Source organism: Ochotona princeps, chromosome 4 (genome assembly GCF_030435755.1).
Source record: "Ochotona princeps isolate mOchPri1 chromosome 4, mOchPri1.hap1, whole genome shotgun sequence".
NCBI classification, from domain to species: domain Eukaryota; kingdom Metazoa; phylum Chordata; class Mammalia; order Lagomorpha; family Ochotonidae; genus Ochotona; species Ochotona princeps.
Window position 1 is genome coordinate 9,276,648 of NC_080835.1, and position 13,393 is coordinate 9,290,040.

A 13,393-nucleotide genomic window follows, 5' to 3' on the forward strand; every position below is an offset into this window, starting at 1 on the left:
TGATCTTTTTGCCCCCTGTTGGCTGATAAGTTTGAATATCTCCTGGAGTTATTTTGGGTGGAGTTGGTGGCGTGCCTTGTCTGGGCTGTTTTTTTCTGTAGAGCCTGTGCAGTGCTCTAAGATGGTGGTGATTTTGTCCCCAGCTTAGTTCTTGGGCAGCTCAGCTGTCCTCCCTTCAGTGTAACAGTGCCTGGTCCCATGACACTGATATCTGAGAGCTATTGTGAACTCATTTCTGACTCAGCAAACTGCAATAAAGTGAAATTCTACAGGTTCCACCTAAGATAGGTCTGGGTAGGGCCTGGCGCGATAGCATAGTGGTTAAGGTCCCCACCTTGAATTTGTCAGGATCTCATATGGGCGCCTGTTCTAATCCCAGAGGCCCCACTTCCCATCCAGCTACCTGCCTGTGGCCTGGGAGGGCAGTTGAGGATGGCCCAAAGCTTTGGGACCCTGCACCAGCGTGGGAGACCTGGAAGAGGCTGCTGGCTTCAGATTGGCTCAGCTCCAGCCATGTGGCTGCTTGGGGAGTGAACCATCGGATGGAAGATCTTCCTCTCTGTCTCTCCTCTCTGTATATCATCTTTTCAATAGAAATAAATAAGTCTTTTTTTTTTTTTTTTTTAAAGATAGGTCTGGGTAGCCCTCAGACCTGATGGCCAGCAGATCAAGAACTCTAGTAGTGGTACGTCAGGCACCATTTTGTACACTGTGGCAAAAGCTTTAGGACTGCAGGGACAACAGTGAGCTGCATATGTGCTGACTTCGTGAGACCTCACTGAGCTCAGTGGATTGCACTGGTCCCACACGAAAATAATACCAACTATGGTATCATACTGGTCAAAATAGGTGTGTGACCCTCATACCTAATGGTCAACAGTTTCCTGCAAGATTACCACCACCAAAAACCTAGCTATATGACACCTGGTGTCTCCCTAATCCTGGGACCTGCTCCAACAGGAAGTGGGAGAAAGGTTATATAGACAACGGTGCAGACTCAGCACGGTATCGCAGAAGGTAGAGAGTGGTGAGCCAGGAGCTTGGGCTCCAGAGACCATGGTGGAAATCTGACATAAGAACCCAGACCTGGAACTCGCTGGAGGGAGTAGCACAAGTGACTGCAAACAAAGAGTCATGTACCAATTGCAATAAGTAAAATCAAACTGTAGACCTGTGTGAGACACAGCTTAGAAACCTGCCCCAAGGAGGAGAATCTGCTAACCAGAAGTACAATGACCAAGAGCAAATGAAGAGACAGAGGCACAGTGAGTATTACTGAAGACTCCCTTGCAAAGGAGCAAAACCCTTTGCCAACCTCAGAGTTAACTGAGCAAGACATCGAGAAAATAGGAGATACAGAATTCAAAACACTTGTTGTAAAGCTTCTTATCAACAACGAGAAGCATGTAAAGCAAGCATTCAAGGAATTTAAGGAATATGTCACCCTGGAAATGAATCAAATGAAAGCTAATACGTTAGAATTGAAGAATACAATGAAGCAAGTTAAGAGTACAGTGGAGAGTCTCCAAAATAGAATGAAGGAGGTAGAAGAAAGAATCTCAAAATTGGAAGATATTTGCAGTCACCAAGGGAAAACAAATAAAAAGCTGGAAGCAGAATTAGGTCAAGCTAAAAAAAATATTTAAGAATTGAAAGACACTATTAAGGGGCCAAATATAAGAGTCTGAGAGTCACAGAAGGTGCAAATAGAGAAGCTAGGTTTACAAATGTGTTCAATGAAATAATAAGGGAAAATTTCCCTAATCTGGAGAAAGAATTGGGAAACAACATCTAGGAGGGGCACAGAACTCCCAACAGGGTGATGAAAAGCATTCTTCACCATGACATGTGATAATTAAGCTCCCTTCAATTGAACATAAGGAAAAGATCCTTAAATGTGCATGTGAGAAAAAGCAATTGACATATAAAGGAATGCCAGTTAAGCTCACAGTAGACCTCTCACAGGAAACTCTACAGGCAAGAAGAGAATGAAACGACATATTTTCGGCCCAGGATAATATATCCAGCAAAACTTTCTTTTGTCTTTGAAAATGAAATAAAATTCTTCCACAGTAAAGAAAAGCTAAAAGAATTTTCCTCTTTCAAACCTGCCCTACAAATGATACTTGAAGATGTTCTCTTGACAGAGAAGAGGAATAGCACTCACCAAAACCAAAGGCAAATGGGAAGAACATTCCAGTAAAATGACAACAGAAGACTAAATCAATGAACAACTGATTGCTATAATGGCAGTACCAAAGTACCACCCATTCATATGAACCCTGAAAGTAAACAGTGTAAACTCTTCAATCAAACGCCATGGATTAGTAGACTGGATTAAAAAACAAAACCCATCTATTTGTTGCCTACAGCAAACACATATCACCAACAAAGATCAGTGGAAACTATATCGCATGGATTTTGATTTTTTTATTATTGTTAGTTTCATCTCTTCAAAACACTTTCTTCTGATTAAATTCTTCAATGACTCAGGTCACACAGTAGCATCATTTTCTTCAAGAAGGTTCTTGATTTTCTTTTTCATTTCTTTTTTTTTTTTATTTCCTAATTTTTGATTCTTTTTTTTTTAATTATTTATAATTTAACTTCAGTAATTACATTGTATTATGTGACACAGTTACATAGATACTTGGGTTCTCCCCACCCCTCCCCAAACCCTCCCACCATGGTGGATTCCTCCACCTTGTTGCATAACCACAGCTCAAGTTCAGTTGAGATTTCCCCATTGCAAGCGTATATCTTTTTCATTTCTTCAGCGATACATCAGTGATTCAGTAGCATGTTATTTAACTTCATGGTGTTGTTTTCTTTTTCCCTGATATTGATTTTGTCTTGTGGCTTTTCATTTAAGGGGATGCATAGTAAGTAGCTGTGTAGTGGAAATTGTCATATCTAGTAACATGTTATTTAATTTCATGGCATTGTAAATTTCTATTTTTCTTCCTATTGCTGATTTTGTATTGTGGCTTTTCATTTAAGGGGGTGTACAGTAGCTGTGAAATGGAGACTGTCATATCCAGATGTGAGGATATAATGCAGTATTCATCTCTACTTCCAGACAAAGATGGACTCCCAATGAAACTTTACTATATGACAATAGGATGCTGGACTCTCTGCCGTTGTCCATGCCCGCAATAATGGACATATGACTGTGTATGAAAAACTATACTTTAGTAATGATGTAGGGGAACTCAGTAGCGGTGGGGAATTGGGGAGGGGATAAGGGAAATCCCAGGGGCCTAGGAAACTGTATCATAAAATGATAATAAATAAATAAATAAATAAATTAAAGGGCCTGGCAAAAAAAAAGTAAAGAAAAAAGAAATGCTGCTCTATTTCCTTCCAGTTTGTGTTCTCAAGGCATATGAACAGGTGGGCATCTAAAAGAGATACTGCCTCCGCAGGGAGATGGACAACACTCTTATTTCACCTCCGTCCTCTCCTCACTCCTCTGTATTACCCTTGAGCTGTATTCAAAAAAAGCTTGGGTAGAAGAGGTAGAGTCCAAGTCACAGAGACAGCGACTTTTCCTTTGGTTGTTTACTCCCCACTTGTGTCAGGTAAAAACCTGAAATCTTCATCTCCCGTGATGGTGGCTGGACCCACGTCCTAGAGCCGTTACCTGGTGCCCCCCAGGGTGTGCATCAGGAGGAAGGTGGACTGAGAGCAGAGCTGAGTTTTGGACCTCAGGCACTTTGACATGGGGTTACAGATATCCCAAGAGGTGTCTTAGATCAGGCGCGTTCAGGGTGGTATGGCAATAGAAGACAAGAGGTGTCTTAAGTATTGCATCAAGTGCCTGCCCCAAAGCTATCTTTTTCGTATTGCAGATGGGGAATAGGATTAGATTGTGGTCTTATTACATTCAGAGTATGGAGGTTGTCAACTGTTAGTTCATCACAGCGTATAGTCCTGAAGTTCTTAGTGTCAGCTTCTGTCACTTTTCTGCTTGAGTGTACCAGGCAACATGGCCTCCTCCTGCCTGTTTGGGAAAATCATTGTCATAGCTCTTCCTCTGGACATCCCCCATTTCTTCACTATGACTTGGTGCTTTCTGGGAGTGGTAAGAAACTGACTCTTTGTCCTACATGACTAAGAATTCTCTTTTTTATGGAGGCAGTGAGCCTAGTGTGTCTGGTCCTCAGGTCTTTTTGTGATACTCTGAGCAGGACCTGCTGCTGATGGTTATTGTTATCCTTGTCCTGTTAGTGAATGTCACTGTATTTGGTGTTAACTAGGTGGGTATGTTAATTTCTGCTTGTCTACTTGGTGTTCTGACCTGAGAATTGTGGAAGAAACCTATTATAGTGAAGAAACAGCCCCATACATACACACACATTTTATCATCTGCTTTTATTCTACATTTGTTTGTGAGTGGGAACTGGGGCAAGCATGACTATGATTTGCAGATTACCATGTTTCAGGAAGAACAGTCAGGATGATTCTATGCATCTAAGGGGGTGCAGGAAGGAGGCCAGATCTCTATGGAAGAGGCTTCAAAGCTGAAGGCTTAAACTGCTTTAGCCAGGCCAAGCTTATTGTTGGCTCGGTCAAAGACGGTGAAGTACTCGCGAATAAAGACATCACCCAGGATCCAGAGCTCGCCAGAGGAGGTGTCGAGGTCCATGCCTTCGAAGCCGCTGGTGCAGACGCCATCTTCCTGCAGGTCAGAAAACAGCACAGGAGACAGGAGAGGGTCAGGGTGACAGGGTGTGGGTTATCAAGCATCCTGGGCTCTCTGGACTGTCTGCAAGGCCTCTGCACAGAGTGGCTTCCTTTTTCGGGGATGTGATTGCTGCTGACCTGGGGTGCACCTGCAGAAGCTGTTCCCACTCACTGCATTCCTGTGTGCATGGATTGCTGCACGTATCTGATGTCTTTTACATACACACAATCCCTGACCTTAGCAGAAAGGTGTACGGAAAAGTCAGCTTCTGGGAGGGATGTTTGCAACCCTGCTAATGTGAGTACTTCTCACTCTTCTCCTCTAGGCCAGAAGTACAGCAGGCAGATGTGAGTTCTTCTGTTTGCCTGGGATACTGGACTGTTTTTTCAGCTGTCAGGGTAGTAGGTGGTAGAAGTGGTCATTCATAAACAGTCGCTCTAACCTCAATCTGAAGGTGGACTGGTCTGATATCTCTGGTTTGCTGTAAGGAAATGGAGGCTCAGAGAGGTTAAAGCTTGGTAAAAATCATAGGCTGGCCTCTAGGACTCAGGTCTCGGCCCCAGGTGCAAGAAGGGCACAAGATATATTCTTTGCTTTGCTGTTCCCTTAGGAACTTCATCCAAATTTCCATTCATGCTTGATTTTGAATATGCTTTTTTTCTCTGCTGGCCCTGCAAATGGCTTCTTCCACAGGGAGAAGTATACATTTCCTTGTGCCCGGGAGCATTATGTGGCTACCTGGTGAGTGGGCCCATTGTGAGGCTGTCCCCTGCCACATTACCTCCAGGATGTAGGCCTTAGCGGGCAGAGGATGCTTGACACCATTGATGGTGAAGACAATTTCAGGCAGGGAGTCGATGGCGGAGCAGCTGACAGAATCCTGGAAGGTGCAAATGTGAAGTTTAGAGGGGGCTCATTCCTTGTGCATGGTACTCTGACCACCTGAGGCTGGAAGAGAGCATTGTGGTTAGACTTGCCTCGCTATTAGAAGCTCCGATGTAGCTCTGGATCTTGGAAATGGCACTGGTGGGTCCAGCCAGCAGGGAGGTTCCTGTGTCGATGATGGCCTGGCAGCTGTCTGCACAAGCGATGGCCTTTCCGTTGATGGTGACGCTGAGGATGAGATGCAAGGAAGGGTCTGGTAAGTCCAAAGGAGTTACCCCTGTGACCTGGATGGACTCTCCTCAGAGAACACAACAGTTGAGACGTCAGGCTACAACGGAGCTGGGGCAGGTATGGCCCGAGCCGATCCTCAGTCATTGGTTTCTTACTGTAGATGACCAGTGGCAGTCTTCATAGAGAACTGGGTTGTATGCTATTCCTAGGTGCCCACAAAGTTGGAAAGTGTGGTGATGTGGGTTTTATAGCCCTCTCTGTGAGTGCTGAGTGATGGTCCTGCCTCATGATCCACAAGGAAGCAGTTATCAGACTCTTGCTGGGCTCCATGACAATTCTGCCTCCTTCCCTTGATTGAGGCAACTTTCCTGGGCTGTCTATGGCATGGCCAGTTTCCAGCCTCCACCTGTGCTGGCTATTGCAGGCATATCAGGACAGTGACTCATCTCTGAGTATGTAAATAAAGAGGATCAGGCCTTGGAGAGGACCTCATGCAGCAGTGGCAGTCTTACCTGTCCAAGGTGAACTGCCAGTAGCCCTCGTAAGTGACAGGCACCCAGTTCAGATGTCCAGTGTAGTAAGAAGAATCGATGCCACCAAACATCACCACGCTGCCTTTCTTGTCATCACTGTGGGAAGTTAAGGAGAAGATAGGAATTCATTTATTCACGTGTTCCATGTCTGTCATGCACCGCCTCAGAGCTACCCTGGATGGGATGCTCATCATTGTCAGGAGCTGTGATAGATATGTCACGGATATGAGTTCTTATCCTGTGACACAAGGTGCAAGCAGTGTTCATTAGTAATATTTTCCCTCAGCAATGTCTGTGAGGAATAGAGAAGTAAGGTAGCTTGCTCAAGATAGCACTGGGGCATGGTAGGCAAAGTCAGAGCCTATAAATTTTGAGTTCCCAAATGCGTTGCTTGCATCCAGATACTTATTAAGTTGCCATGGGGAGTATAAGAGAATTGAATACTGGACAGGGTTGGTTCATAAGAGGTAAATGGTGTAGTTCCCTTGTTCTCAGCCAGTCCAGGTGTTGCCAGTGTCTGAGACATTTGTCATTGTCAGGATTTGTGGGTGTAGGAAGTCCTGTGGAATTAGGGTCAGGGGTATGGTACACACCCTCAACAGGGCATGTGTCAGTTCTGACAACAGCACTTGGGATCAAAATGTCCATGGTGCTGAGCCAGAGAAACCTTTGTTTCAATGGTAGATGCAGAGGCCCACAAGTGATGTTTTAGTCTTCATGCAGTCATGTGAGGACTAAAGAAAATGTGTATTGTGTGGGCTAGAAACACAGAGAGCTTTCATGCTGGGGTCTCTGTTATTCCCAAATCCATTTTTTTTGGCATCTGCACTGTTTCAGGTGAGATAGGGCTGCAAGCATAGAAAAAAGTTAGTGATAACTGGTCATTTGTGAAACACACCCTCATTCAGATTAAACATCCACTTGTGCTGAAACACGCAAGAGTGCAATTGCTGTCTAGTTGAGTTGTTAACCCCTGAAGGACATAGTGACTGATGACCACTAGTGTAACAATGCAGATATGACAGACAGAGGTGACAATCCTAGATCTTCTTGCATGGATTGCCTGCCATTGTCCATTCCTGCAAGGATGGGCTTAGGACTGTTTATGAGGAACTATACTGTTGTAATGATATGGGGGAATCCAGTTAGGGGGGTGATTAGGGGATGGGATAGGGGAAATCACAGGGACTATGAAACTGTATCATAAAATGATAATAATAACTAAACAATGAATATAAATGAATTTTGTTTAAAAAAAAGCTGCAGAATCTAAATACCTGGTATATTCCCCATTCATTCTTTGTCCTTATCTTTTGATAAGTAAAATAGAAGCTTGCTATCATTACTTTATGATTTCATTGCGTAAGATATATGGGGTATGTAAAAGCAATCCTAGGAAAGTAGCATTAACAGAATTTATATTGGTGCCAAAATTTATGGACTCTGTGCTTCCCAGGAGTCTGGAATTTACTGGTCTAAAATTGGTGTTACATAAATAACCCCCTGTGCATGATTTTCAAAATGCCTTAACTAAAGTAAACTTCTTGTTTTCTACAGTCTGAAGTGCAGAGTGATAGGGAGAGCCAGTGATATTCCATATACTTGCTCATCTCTCAAGTGTCCAAACTGCACACATTTGTCCAGGTTGAGAGTAGGAAAAAGTCTTAATCTCAGTGTTCTAGGTGGTTGGCAGACCAAGTAGTAGGGTCATCACCTACTACTACCCAGAATGGGGAGTGTGAGGAAACTGAAAGAAAGGCAGTGGAGTGAGGACTCAAAGCCAGAACTTGGTGTGGGTTGTGGGTTCCAAATAGAGCGATCTAAGCACTTCAACTAATACTCACTGCCTAAATGTGACTTTGAATGTGTTGAATCCTTGCCATTACATTTTGAAATCCTCTCCTAAGTCACAGTCATGTCTTGTTATGTTTTGCTGTGACTGTTGAGCCATGCGTTTCTTTTTTCTACTGTAAATGTCACCTCAGGGCCAGGGATGAGGGAATCAGTATCACAGAGCCAACTGGCAATGGCATTGGTATTGAGTAATTCAAGGGAAAAAGACTTATGCTGGTAAGTAACAGGTAATGACGACTATTATTTGTCAGAGAGAGAGAGAGAGAGATTTTGAGAGAGATGGATAGAGAGTGATTTGGTAGTTCCTAAAATCATCCTTTTCTAGACCCTGACATTAATTTTGAAATTTCATACTTCTAAGATTGTCCGCAGCCCACCCAACCCTGGATAAGTTCCTTGTTGGGCCAGGTGCGAATGGTATTTGTGGGAGAGGTACGGGGATAAGCAACCTACGAGCTCAGGTAGACGGAGAAGAGGTCCTGGGACACGAGGCCTTCATTCCACATGTTGTCAAACACGGGTGTGGCACCAGAGGAGGAAATGCTGGGGTAGCCCAGACCCAGGATGCCATCGAAGGGAGCAAACATAAAGGTGGTGCCGGGCTCTGTCTCACTCAGGCCAAAGATCTGGTTGGTGTCTTCGATGCCTCCCACCTATACAGAGTGGAGAGAGGTGATGTCCACCAGGTGTACCTGTCTGTGGTGGAGCACTGGTGGGATCTAGCCCTGGACCCAGAGGGATCTCGGTTCATTTCCCAGAGGACTCAGCTTTCAGGCCATCATCCTGGCAGGCAGGGAGAGGGATTTTCTCTCAGAATGGTTGTTGTTCCCCATTGGGCAGAATTTTGACAGCTGATGTCCAGATGGTCACAGAATGTGAGTCACTGTGAGATTATGCTGCAGGACAGATGGTGCCTTTGCATTTATACTGCATCTGGACAGATGCAAAGAAGATCCCTGCAAATTTGGACTCTTAATCCTGCCATGTCCTGTGAGACTTGTGGGACTTACATGACAAATGTGAGGAAGAGGAAGATGGGAGAGCTTAAAAAAGAATGAAACTTTTTTGCCCCATCTCCCTGTTTCTGGCATCACATTAATCATTGAGGTTGTATGTGGGCTGCTGACAGACTCTCCTGTGCGCCTATGGCTCAGCCCCCAGTGTGTGTGACAGATCTGCCACATCTCTACTTTAGCACCCAGCTAGGTTTGTTGTGTGATCTCTGAGACCCATGCTGCTGGGTAGGCCTTGCTTTGAAGGATTCACCATGGTTACTGGTTGGTGTCCTTTGGTCTGGGCAATGTGAGGGGCAGAGTCCCCGGGTGCTCACCTTCACAGTGTCGTATCCCAGGATGCCGGTCATACTGCCGGTGCCATAGGTGATAGAAAGGGTCTCGCTGGTGGCCTGGTAGGTGGAGGAGTCGTCAGGGTTGAAGCGGTTATGGAATGCTGTAAAGGCAGGAAGGGGCATCATTACCCTGAAAAGGACGAGTTAGCACGCTGGTAATGTCTTTTTCGCAGAGTGCAGTTGGCTTGCATTGGGGCTGTGGTGGAGAAAGTTGACCTTTGGATGACATTTGGAAGCTTGAAATATGGTGACTTCCAAGTCTAAGTCGCCTTCATTAGCAAAGCAGTGTGTCTTGTTTGTGTTTTTAATGAGCTGCGCTCATCTCCAGAGTGTAGTGCCCTGGCCCAATTTGAAACCCACTGCATCGCATGGCATTCACAGGGTGGAGCTCTTTAAGCAAGTCTCAGTTTGTGTCCCCACAAGCTTTCTATTTAATAAGTCCATCTGCCCATGCCTATTCATCCTTTTGTGTCACAGAGCACCTTCAGCTATGCTTGTCTCCTAGGAGCTGCCTGGGCAAGGCCTGTGGCTCTAATCCATGAGTGGCTCTAAAAGGCAGGATGGGAGGTGTGAGCCACCCCTGAGGATTCAGGCTCCCCAACATCATCTGGTGCTTTGCCTGAAGGGGAGGGTAGAACCTGTTAGGCGCAGACACTCACCACAGGCCAGACTGTAGCAGTAGGTGGAGGGCACCCAGAGGTTGGAGGAGCCGGTGTCAAAGATGACGGTGAATTCCTGAGGGGGGGTTCCGATGCTGATGGTGCCGAAGTACTCAGCCTGTGGGAGTCAGGATGATAGAACTTAAGGACCTGGGACCCCTATCCAGGGTTGCTTGGGTACTGCTCGTCATTTTATTTCTCCATCTTTAACTTCCCTCTTCTCTCCTCCCCATCCAGTGCTGCCTCCTTCTCAGTCCAGCCCTGGTCTCCACACCTCCTTGAAGTCTTTTCTGATTGCTCTCTGATTGCCTCTTTAGGATTTGGTGTCAAGCCCATTTGTTATCAAGGCTGATGTGCTGTGCTCTATGTGGGTTCCCTGTCTTCCTCAATCTCACCCTTTTGGAGATCCCCTTCTTAGTGGATGGGTTGTAACCTGTAGTTCACAGGCAGTCAAACTTCAAGTTGTTTATAATGTGCTGACTGGGAGACGCATTTTAAAGTGACTCCGACAGAAAAATCATATTCCCAAGCCTTAGTGTTGTCAGTAGATTTCTAAAAGGAACTCTGGTGTTTCTGTCTCAGTGTCAGTGAGTTCCTACTTTCTCTATTCCAGTTACCCTGGTGCTTATGCCTTTTGGGGCAAGTACAAGCTCTTTTCCACCCCACGGTGTTTCCACTTCTTTACTCTTGAAGTAGGAAGGCAAATTTTTTTCCGTGTCTCTACTTGGTTGAATCCTTCTTCATCATTTGGAACTTTCATCAGATTTTACCTTTGTCCGCAAATCTTCACACCATATGAACCAAATTAGTCCTTGCTCCTATGTTTAGCTTTCCCTTCATTGCAATGAACTAATTTGTCATGCATTGTGGTCCCTCTCATGATGTTCCTTGACATCATCTCACATGCTGGTATGTAGTCTCTCTTTCTTGAGTATAAGCCCCAGGAATTTGCTTTGCTTGCTGCTGTGACCTCAGCAGGTGCCAGCCTGTCCACCTAATAGGTACATTGTAAGTAACTGTGTAAGGATTAAATGGGCTGATGTTTGTGCATTGCACTGAAGACCTGTCAGCCCTCCCTGAATTTCTTTCATGTTACGGACTTGTAGCGGCCCGTGGGTGGTGGTCTTGAGTGAAGTCTGTTCTGTAGACCAGGATGCTGAGACTCAGAGACCTCATTTTCAGTAGATCTCTTGGATCCCAGGGACAAGTCCTTGACCACAAGCAAAGGTGCATTTTATCCTTGATGATGTACTGCTCACATAAAGGACACATGTCTACTGGGCATGCCATTGGGTCCCAAATGAAAGAGTCAGTGAGATCTTAAGACTCACATTTGATTGTGTCACTCCAGTGATTCAGATAGCACTTAGAAATCTGGGGATCTGGCTGTGCTGTCCCCAGACTCCCTGTGGTCTATCTGATCTTAGGCTCTTCTGCCTCACTTGTACCACTCTATCTCCTCACCCTCCTCCTCACCCTTCTCATGCACTCTGTTTTCCCTTCCTCAAAAACCTGGCTGTTTGAATCCACAGGCTGATCATGAAAACTCCTGCTGTCTGGCTGTCCCTCCCTTCTCTGAGGAAGTCTTTTCCTTCCTTCCCTGTTCCCAGGTGTTTTACCTTGCAGGGGACATGTCTCATTTAGTGGCCCCTTCTCTGTTTTTTTTGCCTCCAAGTATGGCTCCTCAATGGGTGTTGGGGCTCTCTTAGGTCATCCTTTCCCTCCTGTTTAACACTGACTTTATTTGCTTTTGAACCCCAATATCTAGGATCTAACTTGACACACAGGCCAGCACTCAGTATCAATGAGTATTGAAAGAATGAATGCTCAACACAAGAGTGATAGCTCTGAGTGTGTTTTCCCTGAGTATCTCTGGGCTCTTGAGATCAGAGAGCCAACCTTGACTGTCATACTTGCCCCCTTCACCCTCTGATCAAGGATGAGGCCACTGTGTTCAGCTGCCATGCACTCACGTCCATGTAGTTCTCCATTGTCTCAGTAGTTTTCTTGGCATAGACCTCATTGGGGAAGTACTTGCTGGCCCGATTGGGGCTGTGTGTCTTCAGGTAGTCCTGCAGCAATCCCTTCTCACTGAGGTTCTTCCTCAAGGACTTCTTTTTGACCAGGGAGACCCTGGAGCAGAACAATGGTGGGTACATGGTTAGGAGAGGAGGGGTAGCGGCAGCAATCCTGCTTGGGGGATGTTATAGAAGCCTGAGAACATGAGGAAAGTGGTATAAGAGAAGCAAAAGCAGGCAGAAGCTCCCATCTGTTAGCCAATGGTACACAGAGGGGAGATGACTGTTGTCCAGTGATGGAGCTGACACAACATTCCAGTTGCACACAGTGTAAATCATGTTTGCAGTAAGGCTTCCCCAGACGTGTAGAAAGAAAGACCAAGAGTCTAAGATGTTGGAAGAAAAGAAGCAAAGGAAGGGATGTCTAGGAAAGCTAGGGCAAGTGAGAGGCAGCACAGTGCTGAGAAATTGCTGTTTGGAGCCGTACTTCCTTCTTTCCAATGCCAGACTTACTTGTGGATAACGCACTCAGAGAGTGCCAACAGGCCGAGCAGCAGCAGCCACTTCATGGTTCTTCCTGGCTCCCAAGTCAGTGGGGAAGGCAGGTCGAGTGGAAAGTATGCAGCAGCAGGCAAGAGCCATGGCTTATATAGGGGCCACTTGCTGACTGTAATAGTCCTTATCAGTGTTTTAATGCCATGCGTCATCACTGTCCCAAATGGAACATTCTCTGATAAGACAATCTTGCCTATAGTCACATTTTGTTGAGTAACTTTCCACTAACTGTATATCCCACTGTCAGAGTGCACCTGGTGGATCAGTTGTCGTATATTGGCTTTGATTCTGGAATGCAATGGGTCTGTGTGTAGTTTTCCAAGCTGTGTATTTTGACGGAACTAGTCAGAAGTGCACAAATCACAGTATTGAACAGATGTAGGAAGTCACTGTGGTCTGTTTTGTCCCATTGTGAGATGGTTCCGGTACTTTGAGAATACTTGCTCAATTTGTCTATGATGCTTTTGTTATGTCTGCTATCCCAGAGCATGTGGGAAGTCAGTGATTTTGAAAGCAGGACTCCCCGGCCTGTGGTAGTGGATTTATGTTGAAGAGACGTTATGGGATCTGTGTATATGGACATAGACTTGGTTTTTGTCCCTGGATCCTCACTATTATTCCTT

General features: G+C 45.4%; 1 protein-coding gene across 1 annotated transcript; it reads right to left on the reverse strand.

Moving 5' to 3' along the window:
• Window positions 1-4,359: 4,359 nt before the first annotated feature.
• On the reverse strand, window positions 4,360-12,827 carry LOC101517951 (pepsin II-4-like). The gene is made up of 9 exons (XM_004599314.2): window positions 12,729-12,827; window positions 12,171-12,330; window positions 10,198-10,315; window positions 9,521-9,639; window positions 8,644-8,843; window positions 6,316-6,432; window positions 5,665-5,800; window positions 5,469-5,567; window positions 4,360-4,681 (listed from the first exon to the last, which is right to left on the reverse strand). Exons 1-9 carry the CDS (start codon window positions 12,782-12,784, stop codon window positions 4,532-4,534), a joined length of 1,155 nt encoding a protein of 384 aa, XP_004599371.2. The 5' UTR covers window positions 12,785-12,827; the 3' UTR covers window positions 4,360-4,531.
• Between the last annotated feature and the right edge of the window lie 566 nt (window positions 12,828-13,393).

Coding starts and splice junctions, on each gene's coding strand:
- LOC101517951 (XM_004599314.2), bottom strand. CDS start 12,784: ATGAAGTGGCTGCTGCTGCTCGGCCTGTTGGCACTCTCTGAGTGCGTT. Junction 12,331..12,728: donor TCTGAGTGCGTTATCCACAA/GTAAGTCTGGCA, acceptor GTTCTGCTCCAG/GGTCTCCCTGGTCAAAAAGA. Junction 6,433..8,643: donor TTCTCCGTCTACCTGAGCTC/GTAGGTTGCTTA, acceptor AACTTCCCACAG/TGATGACAAGAAAGGCAGCG.